Consider the following 20,311-nt stretch of genomic DNA (forward strand, 5'->3'; position numbering starts at 1 on the left):
GTTCCCCGATTTTTTTTTTTGGGGGGGGGGGAGAGGGGGAGGTAGCTGCGCATTGCAGGCGGGAGCTGATAAATAATTAGATTACCTGTGTAGCAACACTGTGAGTTCTGTCCATTCACACGTGATATGAACTCGATGGAGTGAGTAACCTGCAAAGAACGTTAATCGGTTGCTTTAGAATAGCAAACAACGACTTCCGTACTCCTCAACGCAGTTTGAGGTTTGGCGTTGATATGAATTTAGTGTAAGCCGTCATACCGAGCAGACAGCCTTTATAGCTTGAAATGAACGCTCTTGAAAGAAAAACACTTTAAAGATTGCGAAAGGTTCCAAAGGTTAGAATGGACCATGTGAACAGCATCAACACAATGGGGGCTACTGTCAGTCATCATTGAGGCCCAAAAACAACTGACTGCGATTGAGACACCGCAGGAGCAATCGGTGTCATTCCACATACATGGAGCTGTAGGTGTCGTGATTTCGTTCCAAATACGGGTAATTTTCCATTCTTTTCTCTTTCGTTTAGTTCTCGTTTTCACTATTTCTGATTCGTAAGAGTCGTGACAATACTTAGGATGATTCACATGGAATCAATGGGGTTGAGTAATCAAGGGAGCTCAGGACAACCAATCCCAAATATAGTGCTTGCAGCAAAATGAGTCAGATGTTTCAGACGCACTCAAATTCTAAGCAGCCACATTCTTTTTAAGCAAAATCTTTCACTTGTGCTTCCTCTAGTGCGAACTCTCTGTATGTCTAATAGTTCAACATTTTCGTACAAATACCATAATTGCTACTCAACACTAGACTTATTCCTTCTGTCCAAACTCCTCAGATTCGCCGCATTCTGTGGTAGACAGCTGTCTGGGACTGCGCGCAGATACCATTCGTCTTATGCAGCTCCATTTTAATATCCCAACAATTAGCGTCTGCTTATGGCCTCCACGAGACGACAGTGTGTCGGCTCCTCCAACTCTGTTTGCCGTAGATAGTCGCGGAAAGCAACTACTAACCTATGTTTTACCGGAAGAGCCCAGTGCCAGAGTAAGTCTGCCGTGAGATAAATAGCCTATCAATGTGATTCATTTGAAAGCGGTATGAAGGAGACATTTATTCTTCTTCATGAACCAACGGCTATTCTATAGGATAATTTTGTCACAACAGCTCGTTCTGGCCACTCTGGGGCACAGGCGAAATGGACCGTTGGGACCATTTTGTTTCCCTGGATTTTATTTGCTTTTCTGAGAGCCTGATACGAGCTCGTTAAGTTGAACAACATTTCTGACATAACATAATAGATCTATTGTATGATCATGTTTTACCAAATTAAAATCTTAGATACCTTCCTGACTTGATTACTAAAGATAGTTCTGCCATGTACTGCAAAGAAAAAAGCGGCTGCAGTAGATTATATAATTTTATTCGCATCACCAAACTCGAAGGTGTATTTACTAAGAGTTCAATCTACGCCATAGACTGAGATTAAAAAAAATAAGAAAATTTCCTGGCTACGCTGTGCGACAAAGCCCCTGGATCTTGTGCGCTCTGATTGTCTCTCATCTCGAATGTTGCTTGTTTCCATAATTCGTCTTTTGATTATTCTTCAATTATCAGCTCCTCAATGAGTATCGCACAGTCGTTAACTAACGACTGATTTTGACCCATGGGGAAATATTGTGCAAGAACCTACTTGATTTTCACATTCCAGTAACAGGTTTTCTGTCAAAATAATAGGGGCTTCTCCGGAAAAGAAGAGAAGTCCCCGATTTTTATGACATTTCAAAGGGAAGTTCCCGAATGAGCCTTCCCTAGGAAGTACAGCGCTCCCGGTACATGACGGGCCTTTCTACAGCACCCGAGTGGTTCGCTTGGTTCCGGGAAAACCTAATTGATGCCGTGTTGACCAAAACACGTTGTGCCAGACAGTTGTGCCAAACTGTCCCCAAACTCGTGCCTTTCTAACAATTTTTCATTTGGCTGATTCACCTGACTGTGCTTGAAGTTTACGGAGCTTAACATAGACATTATGGGTGCGCTACCCTGGGTGGCCTCATTTTGGCCAGTGGTTGCCCACCTTGTTTGCGTGTCAACGCAAACGGCCGCGATCATAGGATGCTGATTGGAACGCTTACCGTCGCTCAAAAGTTTTGGGTACGGGACAATTACAAGCTCCCAATTAAGGACATTGCGATGTTATGGGTGAAAGAAATTTCCGTTTGCAGCATCTATGGTAATGGGAAGATATGTGATGAGTCTTATTTTAGCTATAGCCCTGTTAGTGAGACCAATCTATGCTGAAAAGCCGAGGAACATTGTACAGCTGCTTCATACTTATTCAGAATCATCAACAGTGCGCACCTCACGAAACTCAGAGTTCTGAACCCGAAACCTTCTGACCAGTGGTGCGACAGTTAACCGTCTTATTAAGAGCTCCCAAACAACAATGTGATTGCCTCGCAGTTAGGCAGGATAGAGCGGTGCACATCTTCTCAGCCAGAGAAACCATATCAAGTGGTCACGTATCAACTGTCCTCTCGAATGACGAATTTCGGATGGAAGGTTCACTTACCTTGTAAAATGAATCTTCTTCTGAATCAATTAGAGGTTGATGGTAAGTTCCAATTGAGGTCTGTCCCGTGATTGAAGCTAATCCATGCTTAAAAAACCGGGAATAACTGTGCAACTGACAGTGCTTCATGCGACTGGGTGAACTGTATTCGAACATGAAGACAAATTCCCTTTGTTATTTGGTACCGGGTTGGTAACAAGTTATTGAACGGTTAGTGTGTCTTAGTGCAGTGTTCACAGCAAGACTAACTCGAAAACTTATATGACCGCAATTCGCGAAATTTAACGCTCGGACAAACTGAATGGTCCCAACGTTTGAGCTGTTTCGCAGGCATAGTTGGCAGTTTCCACACCTACTGGTGGTCATTGCTGGCAAGATAACGCACTGTTCTGTCACCCGGCGAAACAGGTCTTCTCGAATTATATGTATAGTTGTAGAATTCATTTTCACCTTAAGACGTAGGGCAGTGGGAAAGCCGGTCCTTCAACATTTCTGATGGCTGACGTTATAGAGCTTTTACTTTTCAAATTTGTAACGAGTTCTAAAAGCATGAAATGTTCGGCTCCAAGACCCAACTCGAATAAATTCTGTTAGTGGCTACGAGAAGAAATGACTTTTCTGTGTCGCACACAAGCTAACACCTAGAAGTGTCTGCATTTTTTTTTGCTTATCTTAGCCAGCACAAACTCTCAGTATTCACTCGCGAGCTGTAAGTTCCAGTCGTCCAGTTGGTAGTAGTAATGCGCATCTTGGGCACAGCGGATCGGGAACATTTGCAATCAGTGGCCGCCACGACCACAGCGGACACGTGGGTACATCGTTACTTCGTTATAACAGTCGAAAGACAAAACTTACGACCGGACTTACCTTACGTCTTACGCCTGCGCTAATACAGACCATCAGCACCGCGGATGGACAGGATAACACTGAAGTGCGACTGGCCAATTTGATCTTTTGTTACCTTGTGGTTGTTGCTTGTTGACCAGTTTCCGTTTACTGTGCTGAGCATGCATCTCAGCTCCCAACTTTCATGACTGCTATCTCTTTTTTTCTTAAAGGATACCACGCAAGTAAGTAATTAGTTTCAGAGTTTAGTCAGGTTGCAAAACTGTCATGCACTTACTCATCTTGGGCACTATTTGTCTGTGACTCACGGTGAAAAACCATAAGCTAGTTTTTGCTCGCTATCTGTTTATTTTCGAAGAATATGACCACAATAATAAAACTGTGAGCGATAGATGTGAAAGCATATGCACGAGATCAATAAGTGAAAAGAGGGAAGCTTTCCATTCAAGGGCCTGTCGCTAATAGCCGAAATGGTCACTAACGTACGTTGGAGTTTCTGCTTTGAAACACACGTGTAAAGACCGGCAACCGAAGACAGAACAAGCAATACTCAACGTTCTTTAAGGGGTATAAAGCAATAGGAATCGGGACTCACACATAAGTCACAAGGTGACCATCATACAGGATCAAGTGTGAAGGTCAGTGGCAAGACTCAATGCTGAACGCCACGTACCACGGACAAAAGTGTCATGCGCACGAAGAGAGCTAAAAATGTGAGCAAATACAAGCTATTGAGTGTGACCTTAGGGGCCCCAGTCCAGCAACAGGCCTGCGGAAGCAATCCTGATTGAGGAGCGGAAAATTTTGTCTGTATGTTATAAAAATAAAGGCCATACAAGACAAGAATCTGTTTGGTGTTTATCAAAGCCCAGGAACGGATTTAACCTAAGTTTGGGTGTTCGCGTCGAAATTTGCTGCAGAAGAAAAGTGGGTGTTTGAACGAAATTGACTTTCTTTGAGTTTATAGTTTATTTGACTCCTGGGAAGGCAGAATTGCAATCAAGTATTTGACGTAAAATCAGACTGCAGAAGTTCACCATGTGCTCAAGGATGTGTGAAACAATAACCTTTGCCCCAAATTATTGGAGGATATAGCTGTTTAGATGATGTTCTTTTAAACAATGAAACTTAATCAGGAAGGGTGGTATCCGAGTGATTAAAAAGAGTTCCTATCGTTTGTAGAATGCACTCCACGTAGTCACGTTGTCAACCGCCTGAATAAGATACGTGGGAAAAGATTGTTTACTCCAGGCCAGTAGAAAGTACTTTACTGTTGTTTTGTGCTCCCTTCCTATTCATTCTCTTCACTGTAATGGAAAATAGATTAAGATGCCAGCTGCTTTTAGGGTCCTCCAAAGCGCGTGAGTCAAAATGGGGAGAACCGATAGGGCTTTGAACTGTCAGATATACTGACTTCTGTAAACAGACCACTAGAATAGACCAATCAAAACATCTTTTCGATGGGAGGTGATCTATGTTCAACAGGAACCCATTACCAAAAGATGCCTCAATTTACCAAAAAATGGTTTCTTTAGAAGGTGAACTCTCCAAACGGAGACAGTTGTATTATCATGCACCGTGGTTATTCTTCTTAGCGATTATAAAGTGTGTGAACAAATAACGTCATCGTGAATTCGAGTGCGACGGAGTGGACGCGTTAGCAATGGGGCTAGTTAGTTTTATTTAAGTAAGTTAATGTTCAAAACTGACAGTACCCCACCAATCTTATCGGCCAGACTAATTTTGCAAGTGTGAATACTTGATCAACGCATTCGCCTGGAAGATTCAAAGTTGAACATTCATGGCTTGAGAGTTCGGTATCACGATGTATACAGCCATAGTTTCCTATATTTTCAGCTTTCTCAAAAAGCCTCTGACCTTAATCCGCTGACTGTTTCTGCCATACTACGTGGAACTGGCCGTGTGAAACTCACTCGAGTTGGTGAAACTAACTGTCTACTGGCATTGTATGGCGATGGAGTGGTCGAACTACTTGAAGTTTCGGCAAACGAAGTAAGCTACGAGTGTTTTATTTTGCAGTAACAACTAGGGTGACGATTGTCTCAACATGTGTTATACCAGTGTTTTTGTTTTTCCCTAAGGGTGTTGTCCAACCGGTTGATACTTCAACCGTCTATATATGCGTTCAGTGTTTTGCCACAAAAAAGCTAACTGATTTGTTGCCAAAGAATCGCCAGTTTTTGACGGTCTCTTTGGAAGCTCTATGGTGCTGACAGTAATCCGGGATCTTTGTGAAATGCCACCACCAGTCGGGACAACTCTGCAACTGAGATGCCATTGTCCAAATTTTCCACCTTAACCTTGAGATTAATTTGTCGATGAGCCTAGTTTGTGCCATACTAGCAATGTTTTATGCTCCCTAACTCTATTTATATTTGGCATCGAGACTAGCTTCCCCAACACCCAATGAATTTTAGTTGGTGTTCAAGTTTCCCGGGGCCGCATTATTTGAGACCGATAATATCTGCAGCCCAAATTAATGTCTCTCGAGCTACTGCATCAGCTAGATAGAATTAGCCATAATTGCCCTACAGCGAATATTTTGTTCACCAACTGCAACAAAAATATTCTTTCTTCGTCTAAATCTTACACATCTCCATTGTTCACAGACATGCGGATGTGTTAGATGACAACTAAAGGTTGTCATGATCAGCTCTGAGATTTGGCTCGAAACTGTGTCAAAAAATAAAAATCTTTTTCCAGCCGAATACACCGTCTGCTGGACTGATATATATCGGACAGAGAAAATATGAGGATTCACAAAGCTATCTGATCAACCATCTAGTTCCAAGTGAAAATGCTCCCCGAGCCATTTGCGCCTGCTATTAGTCCCACCAGTCGTCGAGTCAAGTGCTCAGCTTTGATATCTAAGTCTGCAAGACAGTGATGGCCCTTTGCTCATGCCATTTACCCAGCTATTCAACTTCATATGGCTGACGAGGTTTTTTCGGCCGAAGGTAAGATGAGCGAGTGGCTCACCAAATGACATTGTTTCGAGGACTACACCTCTTAGTTGGCATAAGGTCAAGCGTCAGGGAACGTTCTTAGTGTCAGAGCTATTTCGCCAGACAAAGGGGTACCAGTTCATTGACAGCCCTGTCTTGCTTTGTCTAAAATGTCGGGGTCCGAGCTTCAAACCATCTACGCATTCGGTATTGTTGGTTGGATGTTTAAATGTTTTTGAGTACATTGATTTTAGTTTCAGGTGCTTCGAATACTATTTCAAACCAACCTCTACGTGTGTTCCACCGCGTCGAAAGTTAATGGTTTACAGTCTAAGATAGCAGTTACACATCCGAAGCTTTATACGTATGTCCACCACTCTAAGCTTGACACGAGCTGCCGGAAAACAGAACGATATTTTTATATGATTCACACTCGTTGTATCTTATCCGCTATGCTTGGAACGCTGTTGCCATGGCATAAGCCCAACAGTGACTCCGTACTGCCCATTAGAACTTACATGTTGTCCTCTCATGAGCCAGATACGACGGAGCAATCTGGATTAGGCCTTATGGGAGTGTAAACTTGTGGTTAGACTAATTATATACGCTAATATGTAAATGATGAGACCATAAAAGGAATAAGATAATCACAATACCCCACCATCCAGATAAGTAAACTATTGGGGTGCCCGTCACTCCGTCCATGCTTCACGATCCTTCCGAATCACAATACTCTGGAAACTAGGTTCTGCCAAGTAGATGCTAGGTTGGGATCAATACGTAATTTTCCTACCATTTCAACTGAGGGTGCTTACAGATCCGTTAGGTTTGTGTCCACGTCTCTCATGTATGAACAGGCTGACTTATTCAGAAGCGACTATTCAGCTGCATCTAACATGCATTGGAGGAATAAAGCTAACGCGCCCGCCTTGCATGTCGGATATTTGGTGCTCAAGTACTGACCAAGGATGTGTGCCGCTAATGAGCTCTGATAAGAACGAGACTCGTGTCTCAAGTGGATTGGATGAATAGGACCAGGGCTGTTCGGATGACAGAAATATGAGCGCAATGCAATCGTTTTTGGTGTGCACATTTATCTAGTGTCGGGTTTTAAAAGACTAACTGACTGTTACAGGAAAGTAAAAGCCGGCCTCCGAATCCAATGAGTGGATGAGGGTTATGGGTGCTGTGAGGGAGGTGCTTTCTAAAAAAGTCGTTGTTGGGATTGGAAAAGCACTTATATAACACAACAGGAGTTTCACTATATTTGAGAAGCTTTGCAAAAACGTAACTATTATGGAAGTAGTAACTACGGTGATTGGTTGCTCTGTGAGGTTTCTTACCATCTATCGAAATCATTCAGGTCATCTTTGTTTGTACCTCATTCTAAAGGATAATCGCGTGGTATGTCACTTTCCTTGGCGTTACTGGTATCAGACAATCAGTGCAATAAATTGGGACCAAAACCTTCATACAAAGGGATACCTTAGGGATTAGACCTCGAGTGTCTTTTATCTAGTGTCGTTACTGCTCTATTGGTGCCGGAAAAAAATAGCCGACCACATGGACCTAGATAACTCAGTTGTTTAACGTTTGCATTTTTGTTTAACGTAGGTTGTTGTGAAACAGACGATCGGAATTCACGAAAGTGATCATATCGGTGTGTCAGGTGCGGAATTTTGCGGAGATTTCAGAAGCCTTATCACATGTGGATGCGATGGTTTGCTGGCTTGCACGGAAATTACGTAAGTTATCATCGACTTTGCAGGTGCCCGACTTTACACCCTAATTCTGTTAGGAATTGTGGGATTGGATCAGTATTCAAAAATCAAACTCACTCATATTTTGCCTCCTTATAAGCAGAGGTGACTGGGCTCAGGTCGCCACATTTTCTTGTGTTTTATCGGAAAACATCAGATGATAGCAGGCTCACAGCTACTTGGGAGTTATGAATGGCGGTATCCTGTATTTTTTTTGAAAAAATTTGGTTTCAATATCGTTCTATTCCTTCATAAGGAAGTTTGTTCTGACCGGTTAGTAAAGCCATACGAGGGTATTCAAGAAGTCTTTCACTGGCATTGACTGGCATACTTTGCCCATGATACTAAACCCTTGTCAGTCCACTGCTACTGGTATTTGTGTTTCTATTGGCATGTTCGCTGTTCCATTCAATATTCAGGCTAGATTCAGACTCACAACCCGAGCCAGTTTACAAAGTGACAACAGAGATGCTCGAAAGAGCGTCACAAGACAGCAAGTTGCTAACAGAACTGCCAACCCACGTACCGAAACAGAAAGTCCTTTCAGCTAACGAACTGGATGGTCAGAACCAAGTTCCCGGACAGACTTCTGGACATAATGCTGACAGGCCTCTGTTTTATCGTTCGAGCACCGTAATGTCAATGGCTGAACCTTCAATGACATTGAGCTCTTCTGCTCAGTCGAACAGCGAGCCTGTGGAAGTGTTCCCCGTTTTAAGTGAGCCCAACAGGTCGACATGGCTTGAAACGTGCGAGAAGGAAACACATGCTCTTGAAGATCAAATTTATGACGAAGCACGACAACAGGTTCGTTCGGAATTGGCCGAGATAAAGCAGCTGGTAAGTAGCGATTTTCAACCAAACTCGGTGTGTTCTTGAACATCAGAAATTGTCCTATATAGTTTCATCTAGCTAGCCCTGGGTATCAGTCAGTAACTAATCCCCGAGCAGATGATGTGGGCTAATTCATTGCAGTTTTGGACGATATGATACTCCTAGTATGATTTTCTTAGGTAGTCCATGCTAGGAATTGATAAGCATTTGACAACTGTTTAAGCATTGATTGGAATCATTGACATCTCAGTACTAGAATAACTTTCGAGTTCCGGGTAGTGCTTTAACAGTAAAACGGTTCATCAACTATCTCTATGTGTTTGATTTAACCATAGACAGCACAGCTCCCGTAAGCACAAAAATATCCAGAGAAACTAATCTGGTTCTGAAAGTTCGTGGAGGGCGCAAAAGGGACTTTTGCATATTCCGTCAAATTCCTGAACTGATGGGAAAATGGGCCCGAAAAGTGTCACATAAGTGTCACACATAAGTGTCAACATAAGTATAAACACTGAAAACGTATCACCTGGTAGGAACATCACTGTCAGAACCAATTGTTTAGCTCCTAATATCAAAAGTGATAAGAATAAACGCAACCGGATTCTGCCATGGGTATTCTAACTTGATCAACCCTATCACAAAGGAACAGTGGGCAGAGTGAAGATGCGTCCACCGAACGCAGACCTAGTCGTGCTAGCGAAAGCAGTGGATTGAAATACACAAAGTTCCCAGCTGATTGCTCCAATAAAACTGACTTTTTGGTGATTCAATGTTGCAGAAATGCAAACAGCTGTTGACTTATCAAATATGGTGAAATTACTGCGGGAGCTCAACACAACAGGTGTCAAATTTTTCCGGTTCTTGAGACATAAGAGTGATGAATAAACAGTAAGACTTCAAATGCATTAGTTGTTCCTGAGTAATTAAACAGAATTCTGGAAAATAAGCGGCTTACAAGTTGGCCATGAGGAATTCGAGTGATGCACGATTGGGGGCAAATAAATTCAGTGGAATATAAACTGTACGTGTATTCAAGTTACGGAACCTGAAAGCCTCACTTGATCAAGAAAAACTCATCTCTTGGCTTCAATTTGCGTTAGATTTGCACACCGAACTTCTCACTTTACAAGAGATGAACAGACTGACACTTTCCTTCAGGCCACATATCGTAACCCAAGAAAGGCTATTATTTCATCTGTTCGCATTTCCGAGACTGTGAGTACCATACTGTGGCATGGTGTGCAAAATACTGTCATCAGTAAACGCTGTGCGCATCTAGTGGAGTGCATATTCCGGTAGCGTTTTCTCAACCCAGGAAAATTCGAAGGCGATTCACCCTACCATTTAGTTTGGATTCCCATCATTCGGGCGCGCCCACCAAGACTATTTTGTCCTGCTTTAGTTTATCTTGTTTGCTGATTCCACATCAACGTATGGGTGGATCACCTGAAGTCTGAGGCAGCCAGACATAGTCGCTGGATCTGTGAGACTAGGGTGTGCATGCCCGACTATTCTCGGGTCAAATGGACGCGTCGCATCCGTTTTCACAAGTCCATCGCTGGTTTGTCTTGGCGTGGGTAAATTTTCCCGGTGAAGGTCCCGTTTCGTCGCCTGACCAGTAGGCTCGTCCCTGCGGGGGGGGGGAGGAATTAAGGCGGGGAGGATGATGACAGGGTGGAACCGCGGTGGTTAGGCTTCAGACAGTTTGACAAGCCAACCGATCGCGCTTAAGATGGCCTGGTTGCTTCCACAGCTTGTTTCCGAGGCTTTATGCGGCTTGACCATGGAGTGGCCCTACAACACAAACCGTTCAGATGGCTAAAACGAGACCTTGAGGACATGCACACAGCTCGATTTTCCTACAGTATTGGAGACACAAGCATGGGACGGTGACAAAAATCACGAAATTTTGGCCGACACCCTAATCACCCGGGCACCATAAGAGTTCTGGTGCTAAGCCTGTGTTCAGCTATGGACGGTGGATATCAGCATATCCTGCCTATTTAACTGAACACTGTTGCATTTGTACTGTCCGGGCACACCTATGACTAACCTCTAGCCTATTTTAAACATTCAGGGCCTGTCTCTCGTTACTTCCGGTCGTTTCTCTGGAAGTAACTGACCTTCGTCCGTGTATTTTGTGACAGTATAAATTAGCATGGACAACGGGTGTCAACGCCAAAGTATCCAATGGGATACGAGAGTATAAAAAGTAAGCCGGTGTCCAAAGTTTTGAAAATTCTGTGAAGCCAAATGGATCATCAGATTCAGGAAAAATGGAGACATCCTACCCAAACGAGGTTGAAACTGCTCAAGCAGCCTTACGAAGATTGTAAAAATACGTGTGCATTGACAACATATCTATTCACTGCAGATATATCGTTTGCTGTGCTATCCTTCGGACCACGAGTGTTCCGTTTTCCGGTGATGCAGCTAGACCAATCAAAATAGTCTATTCATTTTCAAGTGGTTTCACATCATTAATCAAACATTTGCTACGCCACATTTCAACTTCCCACCTTCCAAAGTCAGCGTACTGGCTGGATGGTTTGGCTAAAGCACACGCAGGTGAGAAGGGATAAACGCCAACAGTGAATTTCTTCTCATGCTGGTATGCTAGTATGAACCAGCTTCGTGATATCACACTTAGTCTTACTGTGAAGCTACAAACCGCCTTCTCGCATATACCGAAACTGCTGATATTCCACCGCTATCGCCAAGTTAATATAAGCAACGATACAGGGTTTAATGATAAGATTACTAACAAATCTGTCCAGATCACAAGGACCGGCTATCCTTAAATGTACACGATTTTAGTATTGATTTATCAATTCCTCATTCACCCGGAGAGGGCCGGCCATCCCCTTGATGCTTTAAGAATCCGTAGGAGTTTAAATCCAAACAAATAAACAGTCAATTCAGTAAGTGAATGGTGTGGCATGACGTATGCTAGGCTATGCATGTGTACGAGCAAATCAACACATCGGGAAGTCACACTTCAATCCGATTACCTAAAATGCTGCCGAATTTGGCGAATGGGTTTTTTGTATTTCTTCAGCTATCTTCAATCAAAAAGTTCTTTTTAGGAAAACTCTGTTCAAAATTAGGCCTAGTTACTTACGTTTGAGTGTTTGTAGATTAATGCCATGGCAGAAGAAAATGAAGAATTGCCTGAAATTCAGCGTATTGGCCGACAGGAATTCGAGTTGGATGTGGATGAACAGGCAGCGATTGTTGAAGATACGGAGAAAGCAGTCAAGCAGGTTGGTGAAAAAAACTTGACCTATGTTTGCTGATAATCCGTCTGTATTGATCGGCATGCGGCATACTTTTGCTTAAAGTGTGGATTACAGTTAGACCCTGCATTATTTCAGTTTCATTTGAGTGCTTTCCCTGTAGCTACTGAATAATAAACTCGACAAAACAGTAAGCGGTTTCAGCTATTGCAATAGACAACTCACTTTTATTCGATTTAGTTTGACACGCATTTCTTTCACCCCATCATTCAGAAGTTGCCAGCGTATTTCTTGGGGGTTGTCAACTTTTGAGGTCAACGAAGACGTTTTCATTCTCGTCGGCAATCCCATCAGAAAGGATCCAGATTATATTAGCAACTTGTGTCGAGCTGTAATCGTTTGATCTGTGATCCTGATTTCTTTCAGACTCGCCAGGAAATTCAACTTTCTGACTTAGCAAATCAGTTCACATGGCATGTCTTGAAAAATCGTTGCTGGGATGAAATGCGGGTGAAAGGACGCATCCTACGTGCCTTCGGATCCCAGCTAGAGGTATGTAATTTCCCCCTTCGGAGTAGAAGCCGTGAGGATCTGGATAGGCTAAATGCGGTCCGGACAAGGCGCACAATCCAAATTCACCTGGCGGGGATGTTTTCTCGAATGAATGAAAGTGCGTTTGGGGCATCAGACACACCAGTAGGTCAAGTTATGAACTTATCATGTATTTTTTCTTTACAAAAATGTTTGCTTTAAATACAACTGCATAGCTGATAACACAAGACAACGCCATATTATCCTCAAAACCACTTTTCAAAAAGAGTGAACTTGCCGGCATGATAAAACGTTCCAGTAGTTATAGACCACCCAAAGGAAGTGTTAGGACTCCGATCGATAATCGGCCCATCAAGGTAATGATATCCGGTCACCTGATAAAAACATTCTGCCATTCACGTAGTTTGAATGCCCATCTAATTCAGCCGAGTGCAACTGGATGCTAAATACTAGTACATTGGTCAAACTAGAACGTCCAACTTTTTCAAATTCAGTGTACATACTAGTACATACTATTATATTGACGTTCGTCAGGAATTCATGTAGACATTCGGTACCAAGAACCAAAATACCCTATGGGGTCTATCTCCATGAAAACAATTAGAAATACACCCGACGTCGAATCACATTTTGTGGGAAACCTAGTTCAATTTCAAAAATACCGTATCTGTGAATTCCGTAAAAATCCGGAAGCTCACTGCCGTTGGACTGGACAGAGTATTTCTACCAACGTGAACAGCCGCTGCATTACTTCCACTTGTACGGATGGTAACGGCATCACCCAGCATCACTTTCGTCCAGGTTATCTGGCACATTTATTGTTACCCCACGTACTGATATAAAAAGTCAAAAGCATGATTTACATATACTGTTGCTTTAAGCACTTCGCTGACGACTTCTCCGCTGGACTAGGTAGCTTTGATGTTACGTCAGTGTTATTCAAGTCAGATTTGCAAAACCTTCCTGTCACATTTTCTTAGCCCTATAGAAGGATGTGATAATGCATTGGATGATTGTTCGTCAGCACACATTTCGTCTGAATCCCTTAAGGCTGCCATGACAACTACCAACTATACAATCTTATTGCTTTGGGTTATAGCTTATGCTACCAGCGGGCCAAAATGAAGAACCCGACGAAGATGATGAGCAAGAAGTCGTTGTCAATCGCGTGTTGGCTGGTAGCATTGGTACGTAAAATTTACCATTTTTAATGCGTTTGTATAGTAAGGGAATCCTACTGTGGTGTTTTTGTGTGCAAATGAAACTCATCAGTGAATAGTATCAATCAAGCTTAGGATCGGTCTCTCATAACCGTAAAGTCTAACTTTTCACCCAGTGCTGTATTGAGCCACACATACCAATCAGATAGTTATTCGAACTCCACACCCAGGTAGTTCGAATATATCTGTGACTGTGTTCCCTTGTTTTGTTGCAGCGATGGATTGGGGCGGTCCAGGTGAACTCTGCTACAGCCAATTGGATTTGTACACTCGCGAGCAGAAAATCTACCAGATTGTGCTTGTTGAGGTAACTCCGAATCAGCTATCGCACAATATCTATTCACCCTTGAGAAATAAGGAATGCTTTAAAGGCGATACGCGCATATAACAGTAAACTCATTCATCCCATTATCAATAGATCATTATCAATATCAATATCTGAATATACAGTTTCTTTAACGAAACTCTACATGTAAATTTTCTGAACACTTGTCGACATCGCAAGATCGGATTTGACCTCTTTCGGAGGCATCAGGTATGGTCTCTCGGTTGTGGGAAGAGCTTTCAGCAACCCTGGGAGTTGTATATTCCGTCAAGAAAATATATGCGATGTCGTGAATATTGTACCAACTGAAATGTGGGCGATATTGTGCAGCATCACAAACGAGAGATTCACTTGGACTAAGTAGAGTCTCCAGCTCAAAGCAACTTGGCATGCAAATGAATGTTTTCACTTTTGTTCCCAGTTGGTGTTGATTGACAGTGCTGTGGAGGGCGGCATAGTTATTCGTGTGCAAACTTCGTATACTGACTAACCTTCGTATCAGGACTTAGTGCCTACCCATTCAAAATTTTTCGTGATTTATCCATATCTCCGCACAAATTTCATCACCGTCACTATCTTCCTTATTTTTATCACCTTTGTAGTATTTGTCATCATCATCACCATCATTATCATCATCTAATCACAAAGCCAATATGGAATGTCGGTGCCTCACTGCAGTAATTTGAAAGATCCCTTCTTGTTTCATCCTTGGGGGTGTGAGTAAACGGGAAATGTCGATAGAAATCATCACCATATTATCATCATCTAATCACAAAGCCAATATGGAATGTCGGTGCCTCACTGCAGTAATTTGAAAGATCCCTTCTTGTTTCATCCTTGGGGGTGTGAGTAAACGGGAAATGTCGATAGAAACTGACGCTTCTCCAACCTGGAACGTAGAAGACCAAGCAAACCCCATCCTGGAGTCATGTCATTTGCTGCATTCCAGTACGGGATACAGTACCTTAGTCCCAAATCGAACATTCAAACACCTTATATTTCGGTTTGGAGATGCGCCGTTGTTCTAAGATGACTAAAATGTCACTAAAACTCTACTTGAGAGGGGAATGTTATGACGGAAGTTGTCATTTACCCAGGCCAACATGTACTACGTTTCAATTTCCAAAAAACCACGTTGATACAGGCCTTTAAAATGTTGATTATGCACAAAAACCAGTTGTAATTAATATTCGAAAATCATTTCTTTCATTCCGGATATGGTTCACTATCGCTTTGGCTTATAGGTTAGCAGAAGTTGGATGGGTCTTTTGATAAAGCATGCCCTGGTAAGGTCTTAAACAGGAATGCTTGGTACCCATTTCTGTTCAAAGAGTGGTAACCAGTTTGGGCAGTCATGTGATCCACTTTAGCTTGCATGTTAGTCATCCTCACCGGCTAGGTTGCGACACAAAGCCCTAAGCAAGTCAAACATACCACCCGGCCACCATCCTGTGAAACCGTGATGCTACAAATCTAAAACTAACTTCCGCAGCAGTTTACTTGTTTGTAATATTATTACGGAACACATTAAATGCCGGTAATCACAGGGCTCTAGCATATATTTAACTTGTAGACTACCAGGTATTAGCTATTGGACCGGCTTGCGTTTTGTGAAATTTACTGCACTTTAATTTTTCGGTCATTGTATGCAGTGCATGACCTCTATCGCATGCATTTGCTTTGGAAGCCTCTCTTCTTGTAGAATGGAGTTTGGTTATTTCCTCCGAACGTCAATGACTGGCGCAAAAGGAGACCGCCACAATAAGACACTATCCTGAATGGTCTCGCATGGTATAGAATCAAGGCCGTAGGACCTGATTTGAAGTTCTGAGACTCATTGAGCCATCAAAGAAAACCCTTCAGAAACTGGTTGAAAATTCCTAAGGATTTGATGGGTTAGGTAATACATATGCGTCGATCAAGTGTGGTTCAATAGAAGAGCTAAAATTGTTTGAAGCAGGAACGAGTAAAGGCGGTCCCATGCGCCGACCAACCAGTATTTAACTCCTACTTACAGCCTACGTTTTGCCTTCAACCCGCCTATTCCCATTCTAGTGTTTAACTGATAAATTACTGTCCGTGGACGGGAGACGAAAACGATGCTGAGACTAAGCTTGTTAATTGTGTGGGTGAGCTCTAGACTTTCATGCATTTATTTTACATTGTTGCACACGTAGGATAACATTTTTCAAATCAAAGAAACCTTTAATAAGCGGTTCGATGAAGTGTACCAAAAGAAAGATAGTGGTCTTCAAAAAATACGCACACGGCTTGAAAGGATTAGGAAGATCCTGGTGGATATTCAACAACCAAATGCGGCTAAATCGGTCATCGATCCTGCGTTCTCACCGGAAGAACAACCTGAGCTGCTTTTGACAGTGACTGATTCAGAAATCAAGGCAGAACGATATCTGTCTCCTGCCGAAATTGCTGAGTTAGAAACACGTCGATTGGCAGAAGAAGAAAGACGTCGTCGTGACATGTTGGACAACTGGAGAGAAAGGGGCCTTGAAGAAATGATGGGAGGAGTACTGGAGGTGCGTAAAGAAGATGAGCTCAAGAAAGATGTACCGAAACCGGCCTTTTTGATCACGCGTAAACCTTTGGTACACTGGACGGCAGATGACAGACGCCTATATGCTGAGTATGAACGCAAAGTACAGGAGCTTAACGAAGAGAGGGAGAAATATCGGAAAGTGAGTTAACTAGTCCTATTTCTTCTGGTCTATCAGCGTTCGATGGTTGTTTAAGGTTGTTTAAATAGGCTGTCCGCGACAGTAAAACGTGATTCGGTGAACGTTTAGTTCAAGAGGAAGCAGCGATTTGGGCACAGAGCCACTGACTAGTTGGGAAGCAACATTGGCTTTTGGATCACTCCTGTCTGGTCTTGGAGAGTATCTCAGTTCCTATACACTTCCCGAGTTGCATGGCAGCTATGCACTGAGATGGTGCCTAAAAGACTAGTTCTTATTAATCTCACGGTTTTTGTTTGTCATGCTTTCTGCTACTCGAACAAGATTTGGCCTCTTGAAATATTTTTCGTAATACACCCAACCTACACCCGATTCCAGCACTACGACTACAAACCCGGGAATGAGTTGGAAGTTCATATATTCATTCATTTACTCAACGGGATAACTCAATTAGCTTAAATAGCTTACTGACCGAAAGCTCTGTGGTTCGAAACCAGCCTCCGCACCTCGACTGCTCCTGTCTAGGCATAGACAGCCTGAGAGAATATCAGCCCTCGTGCTTCCTTCGGGTGACATGGTAGGTATAGAGCGAATGATGAAACATCTGAAGGACCTCAAATCAGGGCGGGAGCAACAGACTGGAGTGAAGTCTTATGCATATATCTAGAGATTTAATAACTTGAACATCCTCGACTTATTGTGCTACACAACCGTAGTAGAAAACTTCATTGAGCTGCAATCTGTATAATGAGTGGTTGACACGCTGTTGAACGTGGACATTCGCACATTTCTGTTTCCTTATTGAGTGTAAATGCTTCTGTCTCCAAAGTTTTTGCCACGAGAAAACAAGAAACGTGACCAATCCCTACAGATGAAGTCAAGCAGATCCTTTGTGAACCAATAATACTTCTGATCGCTTTGATCCATAGACTACAGATAAGTCTTTTTTTATATTGCGCATCCCTAAACAAAATAACAGGCTTGATAGTATGTATCAGCAAGTTTACTCTCCTTGGAAAGTGTTATAAACCAGAACATCTTTTATTTCGTTGCTTTGTCTCCCTGAAAAAGTAATCACCACTTTAATGTTATCTGCAGTTCCTCGAAGGTGAGATGAAGACGCTGTATGCCGCAATAGACGAGGAGAAACTCAAATTTGACGAACAATTAGTTGCACTGTTTAACGATTGGATCCGGGTACAAATAGCTGTGGTTCATGAGGAACTAAAAATTTGGCGCTTGAAATGGATGCTTCTGGTTGAAGAGGAGCTGTTTGTTCACGAAAACGAACTACGTCAGCAACTGGAAAAGATTGATCAGGAAGAGGCTGGGGTAGGTTCTGTGCTTCTTAGTCCACTTGTTTACCATTTATTCACCCGATATTTCACAATATTAGAAGATTTTCTATGGTGGTATTGTATATCCGACGTGTATTTTGTTTACTTCTAGATAATACGGACATTAGAATCAGCTAAAGAAGTTTTGGAGCAAGAAAAAGAGGGATATGATCTTTTGTGTGCTGAAGATAAGTTGTTAGAGAAAAACTTCCGCAAAGAATTCGCCGACGTACATGGTCCATTATACGATTACATATCAAGGGCTTTCCGCCGGCGCCCCAAGTGAGTCTGTCAAATTAGTAATGAGTACGCTCGTTGGCTACTGTTTATCGACCCGCGTTCTTTGAAGGTTAGTTGGCAGGACAACTCGTACTTTTAAGACCGAAATTAAGCACGGAACCGGACATAGCTAAATACACTCATTTGCAAATAAATTTCGTTTTGCGAGAGACTGACCTCGAACCCAGCTAAATCTTTCGTTTGTGATGTTTCCAGAATTTTTAGCAGCCTTATGAGCAGCGCATTGCGAATTTACAGAACCGGAACCTTCTTATTTTTTTCCGTGTATTTACATTTTTGCGGGTCAACATGAGTCGTAAAATATTGCAAACTACAAAATGGAGGAGCACGGTTGGGATTAAGAACATTTTTATCCCACAGAGCTCAGATGGAAGCTGTTCAACCGCCTTCTTCCCATTTTAGGCTGAATTCGCCAAAGGCCTAGTACTTCCGAACAGACAGACTGTCCACTCCTTCATCGATAATTATGCTCGAAAAAACCATCACAGGATAGTAGACACATGTTGTCAGGCTTCGCTCCACATAAACTTTTTGGCGATGAATTACATTCATCCATTACATACAGGATCCTTAGCCTCAAAAGAACCTCAACAAGTTTCCGCTTTCCGGTTACGACATATTCGGCTATGAATGGTGGCTCAACGGAGGGTTAACAGGTTCCTTTCAAGGGGCGTTTCAAAAAAAAGCCACCGACCAACAGGTACTATGATCCTGCAGTCTTTTTTGCACTAAAGGAGCTTTTCCGGATGGGGTACGTTGATCCGATATACATGTTTCTCCATGACATAAAGTGGTTTGAAAACTAACGTCTGTCCGCATTGCGGTGCATGCTCACAATAAAATTCGTAATAATTAATTCTATGGTAAAAATGTTTCCCTAGGCAGAAAAAGCACCTGGATTTGACCTTGTAACAGGTACATCGCTGATAGCGAAGACAAACTAATAAATGGGAACTGAAGTGTTTGACAAGAGCGTACTAGAAATGTATGAGGAGTTTTACTTTCTGGATTTAGTACAAGTACGCAGTAACGTAGAGTCAAGTAGTCACGTATGGGAAGGAACAGTCGAGTGGAAAATTGTATCTTCAAGTGAAAGATAGCAGACTCGTAGAAAGTTGAGGCTAAATTGGAGATGAGTTGTTTTCTTTTTGGCATATTTTTGAATACACCATTAATTACGTCAAGGGAATGGCATGAGACCACGAAAAAACCAGAATCGGCTTACTAAACAGGGGACATTTGAATGAAAATGGCTTTCTGATTAACTTATAGAGTCTACTTAGCTTTAATTATGTGGACACTTCCAACTCTTCGAATCTGCGATTATCAGGGTGATCCGGCGCCCTCCAGAGAGAAGGCTGCGGTAAGTGACTTATGCACGAGTAATAAAACAAACTCATGGTAACATGTATTGGGACAATCCTATGTAGGCCGATGCAGGTCGGCAAAGTTAGACTGGCGAGAGTGAGTCGGACAAAAAAAATCTCTGGCCTGGTTATCCCCGTTAAAACTGTCAAACTGCGGAGTACACTCGATCAGCATGGAAGCGATATAATACAAAACCAGAAGACCAGTCGACCGAATTCCTCGAAGGGCTCTTTTCGCACAACCACGTGAAATGTGGAAGAGAGCCAGAGGCGGTCAAATAATGACTTGGCAGCGAAGTATGAAAG

The 20,311-nt window shown here is 42.6% G+C and overlaps 2 protein-coding genes across 2 annotated transcripts in view; one reads left to right on the forward strand and one right to left on the reverse strand.

Annotated features, from left to right (window-relative positions):
• Positions 1 to 20,311, forward strand: part of T265_12647 (hypothetical protein) — a gene marked incomplete at both ends in the record, with an annotated part of 53,833 nt that overhangs the window by 22,413 nt on the left and 11,109 nt on the right. Inside the window, 12 exons of the mRNA XM_009164729.1 lie at positions 836 to 1,044; positions 3,246 to 3,500; positions 5,273 to 5,428; positions 7,996 to 8,126; positions 8,561 to 8,981; positions 12,113 to 12,238; positions 12,638 to 12,907; positions 13,863 to 13,950; positions 14,199 to 14,290; positions 16,486 to 17,004; positions 18,100 to 18,333; positions 18,451 to 18,620. Coding sequence (XP_009162993.1) covers positions 836 to 1,044; positions 3,246 to 3,500; positions 5,273 to 5,428; positions 7,996 to 8,126; positions 8,561 to 8,981; positions 12,113 to 12,238; positions 12,638 to 12,907; positions 13,863 to 13,950; positions 14,199 to 14,290; positions 16,486 to 17,004; positions 18,100 to 18,333; positions 18,451 to 18,620 — 2,671 coding nt within the window. The remainder of the gene's footprint in view (positions 1 to 835; positions 1,045 to 3,245; positions 3,501 to 5,272; positions 5,429 to 7,995; positions 8,127 to 8,560; positions 8,982 to 12,112; positions 12,239 to 12,637; positions 12,908 to 13,862; positions 13,951 to 14,198; positions 14,291 to 16,485; positions 17,005 to 18,099; positions 18,334 to 18,450; positions 18,621 to 20,311) is intronic.
• T265_00823 (hypothetical protein) overlaps positions 1 to 20,311 on the reverse strand; it is a gene marked incomplete at both ends in the record, with an annotated part of 51,354 nt that overhangs the window by 8,805 nt on the left and 22,238 nt on the right. The window contains 2 exons of the mRNA XM_009164695.1: positions 2,570 to 2,656; positions 10,422 to 10,605. Coding sequence (XP_009162959.1) covers positions 2,570 to 2,656; positions 10,422 to 10,605 — 271 coding nt within the window. The remainder of the gene's footprint in view (positions 1 to 2,569; positions 2,657 to 10,421; positions 10,606 to 20,311) is intronic.

Source organism: Opisthorchis viverrini, assembly GCF_000715545.1.
Source record: "Opisthorchis viverrini unplaced genomic scaffold opera_v5_8, whole genome shotgun sequence".
Lineage (NCBI taxonomy): Eukaryota > Metazoa > Platyhelminthes > Trematoda > Opisthorchiida > Opisthorchiidae > Opisthorchis > Opisthorchis viverrini.